We start from the raw sequence: 21,860 nt of genomic DNA, 5'->3' as shown, positions 1-21,860 counted from the left end.
TACTCGCCTATTCTAGAATTTTCCATTTTTGGAGATCAGCTATATGGAAATATTAAGACTCCGTCAAAGTGGTCAATTGCTGATATAAATCAGGTTCCTATCCAGAAAAATTTCCCTTATATATCCAATCTTGCTTTTCACGTTAGTTGATTGCAATTAGACAAGATGGTTAAAGAGACAAAGCTCTACGATTTGCTAGGAGTGTCACCTAACGCCAGTGATGCTGAACTCAAAAAGGCATATAGGAAGATGGCTCTGAAGTACCACCCGGACAAGCCTGGTGGAAACGCAGAGAAGTTCAAAGAGATCTCAGAGGCGTACGAGATTCTGTCGGACGCAGACAAAAGAGAAGTTTACGATCAATACGGATTGGAAGCTGCCCGTGGAAATGCTCCTGCTGGAGGCAATCCATTTGGAGGCGGCTCATCGGGCTTTAGCAGCGGCGGTGGAGGAGGCCGTACCTTCTCTCAAGCCGACGCATTCAACCTATTCAATCAATTCGGTGGCTTTGAAGAGATGTTTGGAGATTCTGGTGGCTTTAGAACGTCCAGAGGTGGCTCACCATTTGGCTTCACCTCTATGGGAGGAGGAATGCCAGGTGGATTTGGCGGCATGGGAGGCGGCATGCCAGGAGGATTTGCAAGTGCCCAGCCCAAAGAGCCTACCGTTGTTGATCTGAACGTTCCTGTTCCATTGGAACTATTATACACCGGTGGATCCAAGAAAATGAAAATCAGACGGAAGGGTCCTTCTGGCCAACTAGAGGAGAAGATAATAGATATCAACATTAAGCCGGGCTGGAAAGCCGGCACAAAAATAACATACCCGAACGAGGGAGACTACCAAGACGGAATGAGGCAAACACTAAGATTTACGATTGTTCAGAAACCACATGAAACTTTCACCAGAGAAGACAATAATCTGAAGACCACAGTTAAACTATCATTCAAAGAATCATTGCTAGGATTCGAAAAGGAGGTCACCACATTGGACGGCAGAAGAATTCCGCTCACCAAGTCATCGCCAACGCAACCTGGATCCGTCAGCACCTATCCAGGACTGGGAATGCCAATTTCTAAATCTCCAGGCTCTAGAGGAGATCTGATCATAGAGTTCAAGGTCGACTACCCAGTTTTCCTCACACAACAGCAGAAGCAGGCAATAAGTGCAAACTTCTAATTTTGATTATGGACTCGAGGCATTGTAGGTCCGATACGATTTCTCAGTAATGTATTATAGATTTGCATTGATGATACTAATGTTTTTGGGAACCGTCGCGACGATCGTCTTTTTCAGCATTTAATCGATTAATTTTCGTCTCGTAATTCAATCGCTATCTTTACCCTAAATGTCCGTCATTCTTGCGTCGGCCGGCTATGACCACACCATCCGATTCTGGGAGGCGCTCACTGGAGTCTGCTCCAGAACTATACAGCACGGCGATTCCCAGGTCAACAGGCTGGAAATCACCTCTGACAAGAAGTTCCTCGCCGCGGCTGGCAAGTCCAAAATCCGTTTGTACGATATCCGTTCCTCGAATCCGAACCCAGTGACTTCATTTGATGGCCACACAAACAACGTGACGTCCATCGCGTTCCAAATCGAAAACAAATGGATGTGCTCTTCCAGCGAAGACGGAACTGTCAAAGTCTGGGATGTGCGGTCTCCTAGCGTCCAGCGAAATTACAAACACAACTGCCCCGTCAACGAGGTCGTGATACACCCAAACCAGGGCGAACTCATCAGCTGTGACCAGAACGGAAACGTGCGAGTTTGGGATCTGGGAGAGAACAAATGCACTCACCAGCTTATTCCGGAGGACGACGTGTCGATTCAGTCCATCAGCTGTGCGTCAGATGGGTCAATGCTGGTGGCAGGAAATAACAAAGGAAATTGCTATGTGTGGGAGATGAAAAATAACGAGGATCAGACACTGCTTAGACCGGTCAACAAGTTCAAGTCGCATTCAAAATACATCACTAGAGTATTAATTTCGTCCGACTGCAAGCATCTAGCAACGTGCTCAGCAGACCACACTACCCGCATATGGTCTACAGAGAATTTCTCACTCGAAACTACGCTCAGAGGCCATCAGAGATGGGTCTGGGACTGTGCGTTCAGTGCCGACAGTGCGTACTTGGTGACCGCATGTTCAGACCACTACGTGAGACTATGGGACCTGAGCACCAGTGAGACGGTCAGACAGTACAACGGACACAACAAGGGTGTGATCTGCGTGGCATTGAACGATGTGTAATGTTAAAAAAAAATGCAATATTGAATCACGAAAAAAAATCGACAACAGCAGGACTCGAACCTGCGCGCGAAAATCGCAAAAGATTTCTAATCTTTCTCCTTAACCGCTCGGACATGTTGCCTGATTCGAAGTATATTTTCTCTTAGAGGTATATCACGGCAAGTGAATCTTTGGTAGCAGTTTAATTATTCATTAATGGTGTATATAGCTATCCTTCCATCCTTGTAGCCAATGAACAGAAAGCTGTTCACGAGATTCATCTCGTCCCTCCTGCGAACAATATTCTTCCCCATCCCGTTCGTATGAACCAGGGCTGAGCGGGAAAAGGCCTGAGTCTGACTGAATGCAAGCACAGCAGCTCGTTGTTGCAAATCTCGCACATTCTCGGCAATATCGACAGTGCTGTTTGTGGCAGCTATCGATGGCACCATTTTATGAAGCTTGAATTGGAACCGCAAGATGGACTCGTCGTCGTAGTTGTAAAATCTCGAGTAACCATCCCATGTCACCATTCCAACTAAATCTCCCATGGTCTTCACGTCTGCAACGCCCTTGTGTTTGAGCCTGAAGGCACTGTGTTGGTGTTGGGACTGGATCACAATTTTGTCGGCTGAAGATGTGCTTATGAGGTTGCCGTTGTGGTGGTCATAATAAAGAGCCAGTATAGGATTGGGATAGTGCTGCGAGTCGAAGTCTAGGATGTCAACTTTATCGCCCTTTAGTGCGAAAGTGATCACATGGCCGCTTTCAAAACCCACTGCGAATTTTTCGTCGTCGAGCCAGACTAGTTTCATGACAATGCCTAACCCCCTGCTTGAATTTTCAGGAGAAACGTGAACATTGAGGTCTATATTTTTTTGGCCAGCAAGTTCCAAAGGATCGACGGCTTTGCACAGTCTTTTCAGGTCGTTGTTCTCAACGTCTATGCGGTAAATGTCCAATTTGGCGGAGTCCTGGGTCCCCGGGGCCAGTAGAACGCCGTTTCGAATATCCACATTTGAGAAGTTCATCACATTAATAGGCATCTGAAATGCTACCGGGGGAGTGGGCCATTGAGCGGTGCTTCCACCTTCTGTGTATATTCGTCTGCTCAATACACTCGTCGGCTTGAATATGTGCGGTGCATCGTTCGAGAATTCAAAAATACGCCATATTTTTAGCTCTCCGTCCTTACCATGCGAAAGCAAATTTCCAAACCAGATGTTATCAAGCACCGGTGAGCCTCGATCCCAGGCCAATCCCATCTGCTTGATAGTCAGAACGTTCCCGTCATGAGCTTTCCAAACACCGAGCGGTCTTCGCGACGTTAGGTCCCACCAGTATATCCAGCCCGACTCGTCGCTGCTCGTAAGGGTAGGACTCATGAGCTGTATTTCGCGTTCTCCCGAACGTGCTGCCAAAGAGGACGGCACGTAGAATACCTCCAGTCCGGAAACGGCGTCCTTGTGGCCCCGCAGGGTGCCGTTCAAATTGGTTACTCGTCCGGTGGAGGTGACTTTTATCATTATTTTATATATGCACAGCCACATCCTTTATTAAAACCGTCAATTTACACTGTAGTAGAATCCCAGGCCAATCCCAATCGCGCAACCGGCCAACGCCAACAGCGCCAACACCCCGCTGGCTGCTTTGTACTCTAACGGCACGCGGCCAAAAGTTCTGTCCAAATAGCCGACGCATATGAGCAGCCAGAATGGTGGCACGAGGAACGAAGCAAGAACGAAAAACAGGGCCGTATTTCTCGGGCAGGTGTGGCCGATCCGGGCTCTGTGGTAGTAGAATTTCTCAAGGTCGCCGAACTCGTTCCACTCGTCTAGCTGGAACGTGCTTGAGTCCGAGGAGAAGGACTCTGATTGGAGGAGGTTTTTCTGCGACTCTCCGGAGCTGAAGTTTCTCTTTGCCTCGTGGTCTTTCAAATACGCTTTTTTCGGCGTGATGGGGCCGTATTTTTTGCTGTTGAACAGCGCCGACTCCTCCTTGGTGAGCAAATAGTGCTGAGTGCCAGGAGCGAATTTTCTGAACTGGTACGAGGAATTTTTCAGAAAAGGAGGGCCGACAACCTGGTGTGGCCGCAGACTTTGTGTCTGCGGATACTGTTCTGTCACGCCGCTGGCCTCGTCCGCCGCGTCGCCGTCCTCGTTGCTCGGATAGTCGTCTGTGTATATCGTGAAATCGTCCTGCGACGAGCCAACCAGCTCGATCACCGAGCTCTGCGTGCGAAAACTGCTGCTGTGCGACAAATTGGATATCTCCTCGGTAAAATACCCGTGCTCTCGCTGGGACGCGCGAATGCGGTCTTCCTCTCTGCGGCGTGCGATCATCGTGCTGTTTCGGGTGAGATTCTGCGAGTCGTCGCTCGTCACCAGACTGGAGAGCTCTCCGGTGTAGTCTACTGTGCTTTCGAACTCATTGTCCTGCGGAGGTCTGCAATTCTCCTGCTGCTCGGAGCCTGCCTTTGTGGTACTCGGGACTTTGAAAAGACCGCGATCTCGCTTCTTAAGAGGACTCAGATTTAAAAACAGGTTTCGCTTGATTGGTGTTTCTGAGTTCAGCTGGTTGACATGGAACAGGCTTCGGAGCCGGGACCCAGAGGTCGGTGGCGATACAGGCCCGCTCTTGCGAAGGGGCGTTTCGTAAACGTTCGGCTCCATGGTGGAAGTGCTAGTGCAATTTTCAGTTTATTTACAACATGCTCCATTCGGCAAATTGACAACAGGGTGCGATTACGTAAGCACAAGACTGCGAGGTAGCCTGATCTGTGTGGTGCTGGGGGGGAAGGGTTCAGTTCGATGTGCTTGGTGTTGGCCCTCTCAATGCACAGGGCTGTGCGTTCGCGTGCTATGTGGCTGCTCGGACATTAAATATATTTTTAGAATATCTATAGTACCGCTTTTTATGGACCTGCAGTACTCGTCAGACTCGGACAGCGATACTCAGGAAGCTCTCAGACCCCCGCCAGAGAGCTTTCTTCTAAAGTACTCGGAGACTCCCGTTTTCAGGCGCAAGGAGACACCCAGCAAGAGAACGACGCACGTGTTTCTGCACATACCCTTGTCGAATGAACAGCACGCTCTTCTGCATTCGCTGGCCAGAAAGTTCTGGGACGAGCTGAGCCGGCGGTGTGTGCTCGACGAGTCGGCCACTTTACTGGAAACCCTGTTCGACGAGCTCACAGACACTGCCAGAAGTCTCCATATTTCTCTGTCATACAACCTGACTTTTGAAAACGACCAAAAACTTGGAGAGTTCATCTCCTTGCTGGAGGAGAAACTGTCACTGAAAACTCCGTTGGAGGTTGGCTTTTCCGGCGAAACCAGACTCCTCCCCAGTTTAGACGGGTCCAAGCAGTTTGTTGCCCTGATGGTGGATCAAGAAACACGCAATAAGCTTGAAAGCACGGTGGAACTGATAAACCACCATATTCCGGGCAAAAGAGACGGCGTCAATAACATGCCGTACAGCCCGGACTTCCTCCACTGCACCATCGGCGAGATACACCAGAAAGACGTGCAATTCAGCGCACACCTACAGCCGGTCACGCTCGCGGCTGCCAGCGTCATGGCCTCGCAGGGGAGGAGCAAGACACCCTTGCACCAGAAAGATGCTGGCGAGGCGAGAAAAAAACCAGCGCAACAAGCCACATAATTTTCGTACTTGCTTATCGAAACGCAGGAGGCAAAGTGTACGTGAGCCCCAATGTCGAACCTATCGCCAAACGACCCGCTGTACGAGCCCCCACAGACGGAGGAGTCGGCCAAATTGACGCCGCAGGAACAGAAACTGTACAAGCTGTACGGCCGTTTGCCCAAAAAGTCGGAGGTGCTGCAAAGTAAGCTAAAAGACAGAAAGTTTTTCGACAGCGGAGACTACGCCATGTCGAAAGCCACGGGACACAAAGAGCAGGTTGGATCGATAAACCCGCTGAAATTGCCAAATATCGAGAACGTTGCGAGGATCAACAGGAACTCCATTTCTGGGGTAAGTGCGACGGGGCTTTTGAGTGCCAACCAGCACAAGTCCAATCTGGAGAACGAGCGGAAAGACGTGTCTGAGGAGGCGGTGGAGGACGAGTAGCTGAAGAAGAGGTTCTTTGGTGCTATAAATCATGAGTTTATGCTATTTAACTGTAAACCTATAGGTGGCTAGCCGATTAGTCTCTTGCTGATCCGGCCAAATATAACTAGCGAGATGAACAGGAAAGACCCGTTCCAGAGAAGATCGGCCAGTGTGTCTGGGTCGCTAAACACGCCGAGCAGGTTTTGCTGGAACGTGACGTAGGTGTAAACGACGATCGTCCCCAGAGAGACGATAAACGAGGACAGCAGGCCGCCGATAGACGAGTCCATCACGATCCACAGCAGTGCGCAGATGCCCAGGAAGACGAGCGACGCCTCGAGCTTCGAGTCCCACTCCACCTTTCGCAGTCCGTACGAAAACCCGACCAGTGCAACAGTGAACCTGACTAGCGCAGCCGTTTCTGGGAAGGACCGTTTCTTGCCGTTCCAGGTGAACACGAGCTCCGAAAGCGGTCTGATGGAGCCAAAGAGCAGGCCCATTACGGAGTTGTTGAGGATTTCCATCTGGACGGGGCTCAACGGCAAGTTGACGTTATCTCTGACTAGGTAAATTAAACGAAAGTCCGCGAGATTGGGGAGAGCCGGGTTCAGTTTGTACAGCTGCTCGATCAGCTTGATGAACAGGTTGCCGAGCACACATAAAACCAGACTTTTGCCGACGATCCCGGGAAACAGGCCGATTGCCGACTTTCGCGGGCTCGAGCGCGGAGGCGCACGAGGAGCGTCGCCGGGCCTCCTCTTTCTGATGTTGTCTTTCAGGTTCTCGTAAATATCGTTTGCAGTATCTGCGTCTTGGGCATCTATCAAATTTTCGCCGCCGCCGTAGATCGAGTACAGCTGAGGCGTGGTCAGTGTGAGGACGGAGGAGTTTCTCGACATGAGGGGCCCCGAGTTTAGGGGCTCAGTCTTGTTGTCCGGCTCGTCGGTATTTGAGGTCTGGGTCATTACTCAAACGGCTGTGCAGGGAGATGGAGCAAAAGTGTTTCTGGGCCTGAATATTGAGAGCGTGGATATGTTGTTTGTAAAGAAAATCGATCAAGTCATGAAATTTGGCCTCCGGCATTTATTTCTGTTCTGATCGATGTGATAATTGCTGAGCTAATATGGGCATGCGGGTGCGCTTGCACGGAAAGAACAGAGCACACCAGGGAAAGACTAGCCCAGACCCAGCCCCTTGGGCGGCCGCCTTGCCCCGCGTCCAGACGGAGTTTCCGCTCTCCTTGAATACCACACGGTTTCCGGCTCGCCATCCAGCTAAGCTACTCTGCTCGGGTCGCGCCGCGGGACATCCGTGCACCGGGAGCCCGAATAATTTAGGCTGGATAATATGATACGCGTGAGGCCCTGGGGTGTTTGCAGTTTGCGAGAGATCGGGAGGTTTTCCCGGCAGGCGAAAAGCGTTTGCACCTTGTTTTTCTGCGCACTGGAGAGGCCGACCGAGCGAAGAAGCGTCACACGTGCCGCGATCAGGTGACAGACACCACGCGAAGTCGCCAACCGTGCAACTAATTTTCCGAATGCGGCAGGCGTCGTGTGGCCCCTCCAAAAAAAAAATGTAGCCAAATTGGATCAGACTGAAAACTGTTTTTTAGGTGGACAAGCTCTTCTCACAGTACTATACTCGACACCAAGGCAAGGGACACCGACACCTTGTGAATTGCACAGCACGCAGCGCGCACAAAATCCAGTCTTTTCTTTGTTTTTTTTCAGGTCGCTAGTCGAACACACCACTACAAGGGATAGATAATTGTCTGCATACCGCAATGGCAGATTTGTACATTGCGACGTACTCACAGGTAAGTATGGTCTAGCCGTCTTTGGCAAGTACTAATGTCGCCAGGTCGATGTTATTGAGAGCACGGTGAACGGCATTCCGCTGATGCGCCGGTGCGAGGACGACTGGGTGAACGCTACCCAGATCCTCAAGATTGCGGGGTTTGGCAAGGCGCAGAGAACGCGGCTGCTGGAGAAAGAGGTGCACCAGTTCAAGCACCAGAAGATCCAGGGCGGATACGGCCGTTTCCAGGGCACCTGGGTGCCGTTGGACTTTGCGAGAGAACTGGCCCAGACACACAAGATTCCTACCGAAAACTCCAAAGTGCTGTACTACGACAGGGAGAAGGACGCGCCGCTGGAAAAGCGCACCAAGACGAAGCCGCCGGCCGCGCAGGGGGCCGGGGTGGAGGCACGAAAGCGCAAGAGCAAGGTCGACGGCGATGCCGGGCACAAGCCGAACAAGAAGGTGCCTGGGTTTTCGCAGACGCACGCGCCGCCGACGTTTGGCAGCGTGCACGCGTACCACGCGCAGTCGCAGGCCGCGCCGCCGATGGTGCCGATGAACACGTCGCAGTACGCCTTTTCTGCGGCGCAGCACCCCTACTCTATGAAAATGCCCGCCTATTACGCCGCGCCGGCGTACCCCGGCATGTCGCAGCAGCACGTGGTGATGCAGCAGCCGCAGATGCAACGGTTCTCCCACAACTACAACAACTTCGGGTCGCTGTCGACGACAGACGGGTCGCAGGACGAGCTGCGGCTCAATAGGACCAGCTCCGACACGTCCACGTCGAGCGGGTTCGAGTCGGAGCTGAAGCACCCGGGCGAGCTCGCCATGGACTCGTTTGCGCACCACCAGTACGCTCTCAGCACGCCGTCGGCGTCCAACATTCTCTCGGAGCACCACGAGCTCGAAAACGGCGAGTTCGACTACTACACGGAGAAGCTGCTGAGTTTCTTTGGCAACGACGACGAGCCGATCCCGGACTTCATCCTCAACCCGCCGCGCGACTTCGACATCAACAAGGCCATCGACGACGAGGGACATACGCCGCTGCACTGGGCGTCTGCGCTGGCGTCGCACCCGGTGATTCAGGTGCTGATCGAGAAGAACGCGAACCCGCTCATTCTGAACGGCTCGGGAATGAACAGTCTGTCGAAACTGGTCCACTTCACCAACTCGTACGACCTCAAGAATTTCGGAATCATCCTGCAACTGCTGCGCCAGTGTCTGATTGTGCCCGACGCGCAGGGCCGCACGCCCTTGCACTACATCATGGAGCTGACGGCGAACCCAAACAAGGTGAACTGTCTGAGCTACTACTTCGACGAGATTGTGCGGTTCATCGAGTTCCAGCAGAGCGAGGCCGAGCGGCTCTCTGCGGGCAATAAGGCCGACAGAGACCTGCTGCAGATCCTGATAAATCACCGCGACAAGAACGGCGACGCGGCTCTGCGGCTCGCCGTCAAGGCCGGCGAGCCCCGGTTCATTGCGAGGCTGATCAAGCTGGGCGCCGACGTCGACGAGGTCGGGCTGCACAACATTCCGCCCGCGGTCGTGCAGGAGCTGCGGCTCGACCGCTACGAGAGCGTGGAGCCCGCCAAGTTCCGCACGCCGACGCGGTTTGCGGCCGAGGACGACAACAAGGAGAACGTATTCGAGGACAACAGCACTATCACCAACAGCAGCGTGGCGGGCAAGGACGACGCCGCGCAGCTGCTCAAGCTCGAGACGCCGCGGTCGCCCGGCTCGCGCGCAGACGACCTCGCGGCCGCCGAGTCGTTTGTCGATAGTCTGCGCCTTTTCGAGAGCAGGCTGGCGTCGCTGATGCAGAGCCTAAACGAGAGCGTCAAGGCCGAGCTGGGCACGAAGGAGGAGGAGCTGGCGCACAACCTCGAGACGATCCGGCAGATGGAGAGCGAGGTGCAGCAGCTGGGCGCCAAGACGGACAGGCTGATGGAGCAGCTGCTGCGGGACGCGGACGACGACGACCGCCGCGTGCTGGAGAGCGCGGCGTTCGAGCCGCACACCGTGCACGGTCTTCTGGACAAGTACGAACAGCAGCTGCACGAGAAACACGAGCAGCTGGTCAACATGTACGAGCGGTCGCAGGCGCTGGAGCTGGCAAAGCTGGTGCACCAGGAGGAGACGCAGATCAGCGGCGCTGCGGAGCAGGGCACGGCGGCGAAGCGCGTCGAGCTGGCTGTGCAGCTGACGTCGTTGCAGATCGAGCGGCGCGGTCTGATCGGGTCGATCACGGCGTCGCTCAGCGGCGTGTCCGACTGCGAAGAGGGCGACGCGGCGGCGCTCGAGGAGCGCCGCATGCAGGCCAAGCTGTACCTGTACCGCAAGCTGATTGCCAGCATCTGCAACCTGCCGTTCGAGGAGATCGACCAGGACCTGCTGACCGGAATTGAGACGCGGCTACTGGAGGCAAAGACATAAATAAATCACTACGGGACACTAGGCATAATAAACAGGACGTTGAACAATATATCTGTAGATAACCCATCCTTCATTCTTTTTGCAACTCCACACCTCCAACGGCCCAAATTTCGCGCTCGTCCTCGAACTGGTCCGAAAACATGGCCTCTTTGTCGCCGCCGGCCGCCAGCCGTTCTCTTTCGACGCTCGCGAGCCGGAACCCGACTCGCTTGGCGTACTCTGTAATTGACCGCAGCTGCAGCGTCTGCCCGCTTGCCGTCTGCAGCGTCGGTGCGGCGTTTTTGGCCTGCGCCCACTCGTTGAAATACCCCATGTTCTCGTCCTCCACGAGCCGGAACACCGCCAAGAAGGCCTTTTCTGCTGCCAGTTTGATCGGGATCAGCGGGTCCCGCACGCAAAGGAACACGCACGGCGCAATATCGTCCACAAACGGCCGCACACACCGGTCGTACTTGAACCGGCAGACCGTGCGCACCACCACGAGCGCGAGCCGTCTGGCATCTCTCGAATTCGACGGCGGTGAGTTCATGCTGACGCAGAGCTGGCGAACCAGCGCGCCGAACGCTGTCTCGTCCTCGTCCGCGAGCTCGTATTCGTCGGGCAACTGCAGCATCAGCTTGCCGCACGCAAGCACCGCGTTGTCCGACACGTCTGCGAGCGGCGACGCACAAGCATGGGCGATAAAACGACACACGTCGGCAAACAGCCCCGTGGCGAATACTTGTGCGGGAGCGTCTTTGAGGAACGCGTTGACCGTGAGCACGGCAAACCGCGCGGCCTCCTCGTCGCGCAAGTCGATATCCAGCACTTTTGCACGCAGCATCCGCACGGCCTCGTCGGGCAACATTGTCGACGAGAGCGCGCCAATCAGCTTGGCGTACGCCACAGCGGTGTCCCCGCCAGCTTGCTCGCCCACCATCTCGTGCTCCACGAGAGCCAGCACGCCCGCTTTCGACGCGTCGCTCATCTTGCTGCCCGCGCGCAGCACCACCTCCAGCAAAGCACGCAGCATCGCCGTCTTGACGCCGCGGTTCTCTGCACCAACGGCGTTTTTCGCGCCCGCCACCAGCTCTGCCACCAGCGGGTCCACGCGCGGCTGGTACTCGATCAGCGTGCCCAGTGCGCGCGCTGCCCGCGCGCGCAGCAGCTCGTTCGACGTGTCGCTCAGGGACTTGACAAACGTGCGCTGCAGCTGCGGAATGAACGGTCTCAGGAACTGCGGGATCTTGGCAAACAGCTTGTTGAGCGCCAGCAAAATCGCGCTCTTCACCTCGCCGCCGAACCGCTCGCCGATCACTCTGATCAGCGGGCCCACAATCACCGTGACAAACGGCCGCAGGGCGTCTGCCGGCGTGCGGTCCACGACGCCGGCAATGCCCTCGGCGGCCAGCTCTCGCTGCTGCGCGGTGCCGTACATCAGGCCGTTCAAGAAGATCGGCAGCACGCAGTTGGGGCCCTTGGGCAGCCCGAAAACGTACAGCTCGTGATCGGGCAACAGCGACAGCGTGCGGTGCGCGGTGGCCACGAGACGCTCGAGCGTCTCGCGCGGCTGCCGTTTCACCAGCGCCGTCAAAGCCTCGAGACTGTGCGCGGCAACGTCGCGGTCGGCGTCGTCGAGCGCCAGGATCAGCTGCGTCACCAGGTCGTCGACGTACACCGAGTAGTCGACGGCCACGCTGTCGAAGAACTGCGGCAGCACGCGGTAGATCACGTGCGTCTTGCGCTGGTCCTCGTGTCGCATGAGCGCAAGGACCTGCTGGAACAGCGGGTGGCACCCGTCGTCGGTCGTCACGGACAACAGCGTCTTCAGCAGCGCGGCGAGCAGCTCGTCTGCGTTGCCCGTGCCGGCGATCACCGCGTCGACGAGCGCCGCCACCACCGTCGACAGTTTCCTGTGCAGCGCCGGACCGGCCACCTGTGCCAGCGCGCCGATTGCGCGCGCCTTCACCGGCGGCGTCAGCAGCGACGGGATCAGGATCGGGAACAGCACGTCGGCCTTGGTCACCATGATCTCCTGCAGCGCCGCAAGCGCGTTCTCGGAGGCCTCTGTGTCCAGCAGCTCCAACAGCTGCGGGATGATTTCGTCGACGGCGACGCTGCCGACAGCCTCCTGGAGCACGTCGAACGCCTGTGCGGCGGCCTCGCGCACTCCAGGGTCGGCGTCGACAAGCGTCTCGCGCACGATCTTGAACAGCGGCGTGCGGTACTCCAGGACGGTCGCCGGCGCGGACGACTGGATCAGCTCGCGCACAGCGATGCAGATGCCCTGTTTGGCGTCGGCGTCGGACGCGAAGAGCGACGCGTCGAGCGTCGGCAGCAGCTGCGCGAGCGCGTTGCCGCCCACACGCTTGACCATGTCGCCGAGCGTGGTGGCGGCGATGTTGCGCTGGTTCTCGTCTGCCGACGCGAGCCGGCGTACAATCGTCTGTGTGAGCGTCGGCAAGATCTCCTTGACGGTGCGCGGCGTGTTGGCCACGAGCGCTTTCCAGATATTGACCGCAGCGATCCGCACAGGCCCCGAGTTGTCGGAACGGCACATAAACAGCGCCGCCAGCACGCGGTCGCGTCTCTCGGCGCCCAGAACCTCGTTGAACGCCCGGCTCACGTTCACAGACAGCGCAGTAAGGTCCTCCGACAGCTCCTGCTTGCCGCTGATGCCGCTGATCTTGAACAGCAGGTCGCCCGTGAGCTCGACGCTCGAGAGCCGGATGCGCGCGTTCGCGTCCGACAGGCCGCGCTCCAGCTCCGGCAGCAGCAGGTCGACGGCCTTGTTGGCGTAGTTGTTGACTATCAGACGGCCGGCCCGCAGGGCGGTGTCGCGAACGCCCTCGTCGCTGTCAGCCAGGCCGGCCAAGATGGGAGCAATGGTGCGCGAGAGGTACGGCGCAAACTGCGCGCCAAAACACACGGGCAGAAACAGCAGCAGCGGCATGAACCCGGCACGCACGTGCTGCTTCGCCGACGTGCAGCCGGCCAGAATCGTCGGCAGCAGCTCGTCCAGCTTGCCCAGACCGATGCCGCACGTGACCTCGGCCAAGGCCTGCGCGGAGCCCATCTTGTCGCCCGCGCGGGTCTCGTCGCGCAGCGTCGCCAGCAGCCGCGGAATCAGGTCGGGGAACCGCTCCTCGCCGAGCTTCTCGACGAGCGAGCCCAGCGCGCGCGCGGCCACCGCGCGCGTCTGCGGCACAGGGTCGACCATCGCGTCCTCGAGCTCGGCAACAAGCTCGGCAAGATACGGCACCAGGTCCTTCGAGTCGACCAGGATCGCCATGTTGCCCACGATCTGGCACGCCTTGCGTTTCGTGGTGGCCGAGCGGTCGCGCATCCCGCGGTGGATCACGTGGATGATGAGCGCCAGCGACGGGCCGTCGATGTAGTGCACGAACTGCGTCCTGATCAGCGCGTCCAGCGCCTCTGTCGTGTGCTGTGTCGGGTCTCCGATCGCCTTCAGCAGCACCGGCACGAGCTCCTGGATCTCCGGGTTGCGGATCACCTCGCCGAACCGCTTGAGCGCCTGGTCGGCCGCCTTGCGCACCTCTTTGTGCGTGTCGTTCAGAACACCGACGATCTGCGGGACGATCGTCGGCAGATTGGCAGCCAGCTGCGTCGGGTCCAAATACGCCATCGAGCCCAGCAGCTCCACAGAGCCCTTCTTGGTGCGCCACGCGTGGTCGTCCAGGTTGCCTGTGACGAGCGGAATCAGCTTCTTGATGCCGTAGCTCGTGGTGTTTTTCATGATCATCCGCGCCGCGTAGTCGGTCGCCTCGCGCACCTCGGGCGACGGGTCGCCCAGGCTGCGCAGCACGATCGGCAGGATCTCGATCACGTACGGCTCGAACAGCGCGCCCAGCGACTGCGACAGCGTCTCGAACGCAAACGACACGCCCTCGCGCTTGTGCGGGTTCTTCTTGTCGTCTGCCGCATCGACCAGGTTCCTGATAACGTCGTTTTCCGCCAGAGACTTGAGTCCGGCACCCTTCACGAGCCCGGCAATGCCGTACGCGGCTCCGCGGCGCTGCGCCAGCGACGCCCCGTCGAACAGTTTTCCAAACAGCTCGTCGAAATAGCCAGACAGCTTGGCCCGCGTGGCAGAAACCAGCGGCGCAATGCACTCCGCCACGGCAAACTGCACGTCCTCCGACGGCGTGTCCAGCGCCCGCAGCAGCCGCGACACGATCTCGATCACCCGCGCGTCCTTGGCGTCCAAGTGCCGCGCCAGGTGGCCGTACAAAATGATGATGCTCTCCTTGATGCGGTCCTGCGTGGCTGTGCCTTCGTCCTTGGCCGCGAGCCCGGCCTCGAAAATCGGGATCAGCGGCTCCAGCAGCGCAGCGCCGTGCGCGTCGATGATCCGCATCCCGGCGTCCTGCATTTCCTGCCGCACAACAGCGTTCTTGTCGCCCAGAGCACGCTCGTCGATCAGAAAACGGAACACCTGCTCCACCTTGCGCGTGTCGGCGAGCTGGGGCGCCAGATACTTCAGCGCCAGCGCCACACCGCTGCGCTCCTCCCACGCGTCCTTCGTCTCGGACGAGGCCTTTATCGGGAGGCCGAACTCGTCCAGCTGTGGCGCCGGCGGCTTCTCTTTGGCGCGGTACAGATTCAGCAGCGTAGCAAGGGTCTCGGAGAGCAGTTCGCCGCCATCGTCAGCGCCAGCATCGCAGACCGCCTGCGCCAACGCCCTGGCCACGCTGAGCCGGATCCCTGCGTCCGGATTGCCCAAAAACGGCACCAGCTGCGCAGCAGACCGTCTGTCCACGCGGAACCCGCTCTCGTCCCAGATAGTCCGTGCAACCGCGCTGTTGACGGCCTCGTTGTCGAACACGGCGATCCACAGCTCCGCAATAAACCCGTACCCGGTCAGGTCGAACTCCTCGTCCAGCGCCTCCAGCACACACGTCCGCACAAACACCACGGGCGAGATCACGTGACCCACGATCAGGCGCAGGTCGCTCTCGGCAACGTTGACCGACACGTTCTGTGCGAGCGCGTTGAAGCAGTCCTTGGCCATTTTCGATTTCGACGGCACGGTCATGAGCGAGAACAGGTCGCGCAAGATCGCCGTGCGCGGGATCGCCGGGTTCTGGAACACCTCCGAGTGGCACGCCACCAGTTCCAGCGCCAGCGCCAGCTGCTCTTCCTCCGGGTCCTCGTCCTGGAACTCGGTGTTGACGATGATTTTGCTGCGTTTGTTCCTCAGCAGGTGCGTCTTGCCGTTGTCGATGATTTTGGACAGCAGTGGCAGGACGTACATGAGGGCCAGCGCGTCGAACGGCGTTTTATCTGCTGCCATCTTGAGACTGAACAGCTGCGACGAGATCAGCTCTGTGAGCGGCAGCGACGCGTAGCGCGGCGGCACGGCGATGTTCATCAGCCGCAGCGTGCTTGCGCCGATCCACTCGAGCGTGGACGTGCCCGCCAGCCCGCCAGAAGGCAGCGCGGCCGGCAGCGCGAGGAAGCACGTGACCGCCAGCTTGTCGACGAGCCGCATGGCGTCCGGCGAGTGCAGCACGCCAACGACGCCGGCCACGGCTGCCGGGAACCACGTGTCGCGGCCGTTGTCGACGGTGGCCGCCTCTGCGGCGAGCGCGGTGGCGATATTCAGCGCGCGACACAGCCGGTGGTACGGCGCGTCGATGGCTGCTCTGGTCTCTCGTTCGAGCTGTATCTGCGAGTTGACGGCCTCCTGCTCGTCTCTGGTGAGTTTTCTGGCAGCCCCGCTCTTCTTGGCGGCCACCTGCTGCCGCACGGACGCCTCCCATTGCAGTGTCTCGTAGTCCCTGGAGTTCTTGCTCACCTGGGGCCTTTTCTGGCCCTTTTCCAGCACGTCCACCACGGGCACGCCGTCCTGGCCGTGCCAGATGGCCAGCTTCGTGTCGTCGATCTCGGGAACGCGCGAAACGTCCAGGTCGGCCTCCAGCAGCCGGCGCAGCTGCGGCACCACGCTGCTGCTGTCGACGAACGCGATGGCAGCAAGGGCGCGCACGATCGCGTCGTACATGCCGCTGGCACGGACCTCGGCCGAGGCGTTGTCGAGCTGCTCCGTCAGCGTGTCCACAATGCCGCTGTTCTGAGAGATCAGAGTGCCAGGGTCGATCTTTGCATGCAAACAAACGCCGGGCCAGCCCAGTCTCACGCTGGCCAGCTCGCTGTGGTACATCGCCGGCAGCAGCGCCAGCAGGTGCGTTTCCAAGATTTTTCTGTTGCCGTCGCCGGTGATTTTCATGATGACTGGAGCTAATTTTCTCAGGTCTAGCTTCGGGTCCGCCAGCCCAGACCGGTCTTTGGAAAGCAGGTCGCAGATCGCCGCGATGACAGAGCCGGCAACAAACTCCTGGTTGGCCCGGTAGCTGTTTGACAGCAGCTCCAACGCCAGCCGTCTGACCGGACCGACTATAGCCATGGAAGTCAGGACGTACAGCCACGAGTAGCCATACTCGACCAGCGGCTCCGAGACCTGGTCGGCCAACGCGTCTAGGGCTCGCACAAACCACTCCTGCTCCTCCTCGGTCGCCAGTTTGCCGTAGACCTTGAAGTTGGTGACAATTGCCGGCTTTTCGGTATCATGGAGCGTCTTGGACAATGAACCGGATTTTCCTAGATGGTGCAGGATGACCACCGCGGCATAGCCGCCGGCAATCAGTTTGTTGGCGACGCTCGGCAGCGGCGCAGAAATGCACTCCTCGAGCAGGGCTTCCAGCGACGGGATCGCCGCGTCGGCCACCAAAGCCGGCTTTTTCTGTACCTGGCTTCCAAGGGCAACCGTCCATGCTTTTCTCTGCTTTTTGTCCACAAGGCCCGTCTTGACGGCGTCCAGAACCTTGTCGGAGACGGAACAGACAAACAGCGCGTCCAAAAATAACTTAAGCACCTGCTCGTTCGATTCTTTTTTAATCAACGGGAGCAGCACGCTCTCTATTTTGGCGCAGGTGTTTTCTGTCTGCGGAACGGTCTGCAAAATAGCAGCACACAGCAGTTTCTGGTCCACAGCGCTGGTGGTCGAGCTCTTCAGCAGCTTGCACACCTCTTCAAGCAGTTTATCCACTTCGGTCGACCTGCTTTTTGCAAATATTATCTTGAAACACTCGCATCCGCCCTGTCTCACGAGCGCATTGGACGATTTGAGCGAGGACACCAGCTGCGCCAAAAACTTGCTTCTGGCAACGCTTTCGGCCAGGTCGACACTGGCAGCGCCGAAAACTCGCGGACAGACAATATAAAATGTCTGCTCAGAGTTGCGCAGAGCAGCCTTTTCCAGGCCAGGAAGCACGTGTTCCTCGAACTCGGACTGCGTCAACAAGCCAATAAACCTGCCAAACGAGTCCAAAGCGTACCCGTCAAGCGAAACCTTGGTGGCGAGGATATCTTTGCAAAAGTGTATAATAATCTGATTTCTTATGGAGTCGTCGATGCGTGTGTCTATGGCTGCCAATTGGCCGAAAAATGCTAAAATGCCGTTTGCAGAGAGCCCCTGCTTGCCTACGCCTGCAACAAAGCTCTCTATTTGCGAGCGATCTAGAGATCGGACGATCTTGGCCAGAGCCTTGAGTGCTTCCCTAACGAGCCTGCCAGACCGCTGTTTCTTGTGGTGTTCCGCAGTGGCTATGCCGTCAACGAGCTTGATCGCGCTGGGGAGCAAACAGTCCGTCAAAACAGCGCTGTCTGGCTTCTGGGCAGAGAAAAAGACACACCAGTCCAGCAGTACCACCAGGTCAGCTACGGCCAGAGGCTTGCCAGACAATTGTCCAACAAACTTCTCAAAAAGACCAAAAACCACGGCTCTGTCCTGCTCGAGCAGTTTCGCAAAGACGTCTTCTACCTGCCTCGCAAAAAGCTTGTCGTTGGGGAAATTATTGTATAGTCTCAGCAGAGAAATAAACGTCCTGCTCAATTGAGCCTCGTCCAGACGGCTGTCCAGAACGGCGTCGATCTGCCGGACCGCCGCACGGCGGGAAGTCAGTGACGATAGTCTCAGCTGCTGCAGCTGGAAATCCAAATCGCCTGCTTGCATGTCGGGATCTAGAAACTGTAGTGAAAATTTGAAAAACTAAAAGTAGTGCAGAGAATCTGCCGGGACGGGATGGGGATTACGTAAGCGGGAAGGGCAGAGCCAGAGGCGTTGGCCCCGGGTGGCTAGGGACAGCGTGCTCGGGACCGGCGGCGACGAGGTCCGAGCGGTGGGCGACTACGGCCGGGGACCAGCCAGACCTCGAAACTTGCGCAACGACATTCGGTAATTTTCTGGTCCTCTGCTGCCAGTCTGCCTCGTTGCTGTCACAGGTGAAAGCATAAAAGTTTTTCCGCACCTGTATATTGTATAAATCGTTTATTTCAGTACTCCTTCGAGTGGATGCCAAATTCCCAGCTGTCATAGTGCGAACATCCTAGAAAATCCCGCCACACACGCAGAGTACCGCACATTTTTTCCGCTCTTGCCTGCATAGATTATCTGACCTCATCCATGGGAAAACATCAGAAGAAGGGGCCTAAACCAACGCCGCTGTTCGACATCCGGCTGCGATCCACCGACCGGGACGTGATTGTGCTGAAGGGCTCAGAGGACGACGCGCCGTCTGTTCTGCTCTCGGGCGTGATTGCGCTCTCCGTGGTGGAGCCAATAACCATCAAACGGATGCAGCTCAAGCTCTGGGCCAGTCTCAAGTTCAACTGGGAGGAAAAGTACCAGTCGGCCAAGTCCACGTACACGCGGCCGTACAGGTACCAGAAAGTTCTTTTCGAGTTCGACTGGGACCCGCTGAATCTGCAGGAGTTCCTGAGCAACAACAACCGGCCGCTCAGCTCCTCGTACACCGGCTACGCCTCCGACGGCAACATGGTCAGTTCCGGGTCTGGTTTTGCCACGGGCACGCTCACGCGGTCCACGAACTCGTCGTCGAGTTCTCTGAAAATGATGGCGCACACGTCCAAGTCGTCGTCCACCCTGAACAAGAACAAGTCGCTCACAAACCTCAGTTCTCTGTCCTTCACGTCGAGCAACAAGAACGAGCCGGTGGTGTTGCAGCAGGGCAACTACGAGTTCCCGTTCCAGACGATCCTGGACGGCTCGATCCCGGAATCCGTCGAGGGCCTGCCCGGCTGCTCCGTCGTGTACAGACTGCAGTCGACGATCGAAAGACACCGGTTCAGCGCGCCGATCGTCACGCGCAAACACATCCACGTTGTGCGGACGCTCACCACGGACGCGCCCGAGCTCACAGAGACCGTGGCCGTGGAAAACACGTGGCCGCAGAAGGTCGACTACTCGATCAGCGTTCCTGCGCGCGCCATAGCGATCGGGTCCACCTGTCCCATTGACATGACGATGGTGCCGCTGGCGAAGGGTCTGCAGCTCGGGTCCATCAAGATCAGCCTCAACGAGAACTTCAGTTTCTCCACCACGTACTCCAGCCACGTTGACGAGCGCACGGTGCTGAATAAAACGATCCCGAAAGTTGTCACCGACCAGAACGGAAAAAACGTCTGGACAGAGGCCGAGATGGACGAGAACGGCGTCTTTTTCAGGAACGACGAGATGGCGCTGGCCCAGGACAAATGGGAGGTCCGCACCTCCGTGAACATCCCGTCGTCGCTCGCCCAGGTGACCCAGGACTGCACGATCTCGCACTACGTGCGAGTGATCCACAAGCTGCGGTTTGTTGTCTCGCTGATCAACACGGACGGCCACGTGTCCGAGCTGCGGGCCACGCTGCCCATCACGCTCTTCATCAGCCCGTTTGTCCCGATCAAGGCCAAGAACCTGCCCAATCTCGACGACGACCTGGCCACTGCCAACGTCGAGGACGCGACGATCCGCTACAAGGGCGACGAGCTCATGTTCGGCAGCGACGGGCCCGGCCTGCTCAGCTCCACGGCGTCCACGCCGGGCTCCAGCAGCTTCCTGTCTGCGTCGGCGCCCGCGCCGACCTACAATTTCAACGCCCAGGAGCTGATGGCGCCGCCAAACTACGAAAACCACGTCTACGACAGACTCTGGAGCGGCGTGAACTCGCCGACCGACACGCCAGAGTTCTCGCCGCCGTCCACGCCCAGAGGCCAGACCGGCTCGGAGCCGTCGCCCGACGCCAACCAGCTCAGCGAGTTCAACATGACGGCCACGGAGGGCGGCTTCAGCAACCAGCTGCTCGCCAGCCTCAACAGAGTGCACTCGTCGCAGCAGCCGGCATCACGCGGAAGAGCCGTCTTCAACCTGTCCGACGAGGGCACAGACTACTTCTCGTACAACTCGCCAACCGAAAACACAGACACCACGATTGCCGGGCCGGCGTTCTCGGGCGGCGCGGCCCAGCCGGTGCCCGAGACGCCTGGCCTTGCCATCAACGACCAGCGCGTGACGCCAGGGGTTTTGTCGCCGGTGCAGCATCTTTCCAGAGCAAACTCGTACGTCGAGCCTGCTCCGGGCGCAGACGGCGAACGTCCCGAGGAAATCAAGTGGGACGGCGAGCTGCTGTCGCGGGTGCCCTCCTACGAAACGGCCATCAAGTCCGACGTCACCGTGGGCGACCTCACGCCAGCGTACGAGCCTTCCGAATACGGCTCCTACATCAACCTGGACCAGCTGGACTCACGCCTGAACGACGTGCACATCTCGCAGGGAAACCACTCGCACCATCACCACTTCCCGATCCATCCAAAGCTGTCCAGAAGCACGACCTCGTCGTCGATTCTGCTGAATCTCGGCCGACACAAGGACCACAAGCTGCTGGCGTCGGAACTGGCAAAAAGCAGGGCCTCGTCCAAAACGCCGTCCCCGAGCCTTTCTAGAAACCACTCCACCGCAAACATATCCACTCCCAGAAGTGCTCATCAACACAGCTCGTCTATAGGCTCTGGCCAAACGTCTCCGCTCTTGTCTACGTCGCCTGCAATAAGCCAGCCAAAAGGCGTCCATCTCCATCTCAGCACGCACGGAACGCCCGGGTCTTCCTCCACCGACCAGTCTTCGAGCCAGAACGAGTCCAGCCACGCGGCTGGGGGCGCCCTGAAACGCCCCGAACTGGTGAAATCCAGGTCTGCGTCGAGCTTCCATCTGAACATGTCCAAGAAAAACGGCTCCTTGTCGAATCTTAGCTTCTTGCACAAGAAGAAGCAAAAATGATCAGCTTCCCTGAAAGAGGGTGATAGAGGTTTGTTTGGATGCAACTTTCCTGTGCTACCAAACACAGCTACCTGAAACACCCGGTGCAAGGTTGCCTGGTATTTTTGATATGTTAAAAATTGAATCAAGTGTGGGAAAAAGGGTCGCTGAAAAAAACATTTAAATTTGTTTCACCCTCTTCAGTCTTGA

General features: G+C 57.6%; 12 protein-coding genes across 12 annotated transcripts; 6 read left to right on the top strand and 6 right to left on the bottom strand.

Annotated features, from left to right (window-relative positions):
- Positions 1–165: 165 nt before the first annotated feature.
- On the top strand, positions 166–1,179 carry KL928_002019 (uncharacterized protein; the record flags this gene model as incomplete). Its single annotated transcript, XM_043202449.1, has 1 exon — positions 166–1,179. The coding sequence occupies one exon, from the start codon at positions 166–168 to the stop codon at positions 1,177–1,179; it is 1,014 nt and encodes a 337-aa protein (XP_043060224.1).
- Positions 1,180–1,348: 169 nt separating this feature from the next.
- On the top strand, positions 1,349–2,257 carry KL928_002018 (uncharacterized protein; the record flags this gene model as incomplete). The annotated part of the gene is made up of 1 exon (XM_043202448.1): positions 1,349–2,257. The coding sequence occupies one exon, from the start codon at positions 1,349–1,351 to the stop codon at positions 2,255–2,257; it is 909 nt and encodes a 302-aa protein (XP_043060223.1).
- A 185-nt stretch (positions 2,258–2,442) lies between these two features.
- KL928_002017 (uncharacterized protein) lies at positions 2,443–3,762 on the bottom strand (the record flags this gene model as incomplete). The annotated part of the gene is made up of 1 exon (XM_043202447.1): positions 2,443–3,762. The coding sequence occupies one exon, from the start codon at positions 3,760–3,762 to the stop codon at positions 2,443–2,445; it is 1,320 nt and encodes a 439-aa protein (XP_043060222.1).
- A 39-nt stretch (positions 3,763–3,801) lies between these two features.
- KL928_002016 (uncharacterized protein) lies at positions 3,802–4,908 on the bottom strand (the record flags this gene model as incomplete). The annotated part of the gene is made up of 1 exon (XM_043202446.1): positions 3,802–4,908. One exon carries the CDS (start codon positions 4,906–4,908, stop codon positions 3,802–3,804), a length of 1,107 nt encoding a protein of 368 aa, XP_043060221.1.
- A 244-nt stretch (positions 4,909–5,152) lies between these two features.
- KL928_002015 (uncharacterized protein) lies at positions 5,153–5,902 on the top strand (the record flags this gene model as incomplete). The annotated part of the gene is made up of 1 exon (XM_043202445.1): positions 5,153–5,902. One exon carries the CDS (start codon positions 5,153–5,155, stop codon positions 5,900–5,902), a length of 750 nt encoding a protein of 249 aa, XP_043060220.1.
- A 51-nt stretch (positions 5,903–5,953) lies between these two features.
- Positions 5,954–6,331, top strand: KL928_002014 (uncharacterized protein; the record flags this gene model as incomplete). Its single annotated transcript, XM_043202444.1, has 1 exon — positions 5,954–6,331. One exon carries the CDS (start codon positions 5,954–5,956, stop codon positions 6,329–6,331), a length of 378 nt encoding a protein of 125 aa, XP_043060219.1.
- Positions 6,332–6,399: 68 nt separating this feature from the next.
- KL928_002013 (uncharacterized protein) lies at positions 6,400–7,278 on the bottom strand (the record flags this gene model as incomplete). The annotated part of the gene is made up of 1 exon (XM_043202443.1): positions 6,400–7,278. One exon carries the CDS (start codon positions 7,276–7,278, stop codon positions 6,400–6,402), a length of 879 nt encoding a protein of 292 aa, XP_043060218.1.
- A 95-nt stretch (positions 7,279–7,373) lies between these two features.
- On the bottom strand, positions 7,374–8,113 carry KL928_002012 (uncharacterized protein; the record flags this gene model as incomplete). Its single annotated transcript, XM_043202442.1, has 2 exons — positions 7,374–7,592; positions 8,093–8,113. 2 exons carry the CDS (start codon positions 8,111–8,113, stop codon positions 7,374–7,376), a joined length of 240 nt encoding a protein of 79 aa, XP_043060217.1.
- A 99-nt stretch (positions 8,114–8,212) lies between these two features.
- On the top strand, positions 8,213–10,555 carry KL928_002011 (uncharacterized protein; the record flags this gene model as incomplete). Its single annotated transcript, XM_043202441.1, has 1 exon — positions 8,213–10,555. One exon carries the CDS (start codon positions 8,213–8,215, stop codon positions 10,553–10,555), a length of 2,343 nt encoding a protein of 780 aa, XP_043060216.1.
- Positions 10,556–10,625: 70 nt separating this feature from the next.
- Positions 10,626–18,566, bottom strand: KL928_002010 (uncharacterized protein; the record flags this gene model as incomplete). Its single annotated transcript, XM_043202440.1, has 1 exon — positions 10,626–18,566. One exon carries the CDS (start codon positions 18,564–18,566, stop codon positions 10,626–10,628), a length of 7,941 nt encoding a protein of 2,646 aa, XP_043060215.1.
- A 76-nt stretch (positions 18,567–18,642) lies between these two features.
- KL928_002009 (uncharacterized protein) lies at positions 18,643–18,927 on the bottom strand (the record flags this gene model as incomplete). The annotated part of the gene is made up of 1 exon (XM_043202438.1): positions 18,643–18,927. One exon carries the CDS (start codon positions 18,925–18,927, stop codon positions 18,643–18,645), a length of 285 nt encoding a protein of 94 aa, XP_043060214.1.
- Positions 18,928–19,016: 89 nt separating this feature from the next.
- KL928_002008 (uncharacterized protein) lies at positions 19,017–21,671 on the top strand (the record flags this gene model as incomplete). The annotated part of the gene is made up of 1 exon (XM_043202437.1): positions 19,017–21,671. The coding sequence occupies one exon, from the start codon at positions 19,017–19,019 to the stop codon at positions 21,669–21,671; it is 2,655 nt and encodes an 884-aa protein (XP_043060213.1).
- Between the last annotated feature and the right edge of the window lie 189 nt (positions 21,672–21,860).

This window comes from Ogataea angusta, assembly GCF_019207475.1.
Source record: "Ogataea angusta isolate 61-244 chromosome Unknown 61-244_NODE_4_length_877678_cov_91.023368, whole genome shotgun sequence".
In the NCBI taxonomy this organism is placed as follows: Eukaryota; Fungi; Ascomycota; class Pichiomycetes; order Pichiales; family Pichiaceae; genus Ogataea; species Ogataea angusta.
Note: the sequence above shows the minus strand (reverse complement) of the source record. Positions and strands in the feature narration are given on the sequence as shown.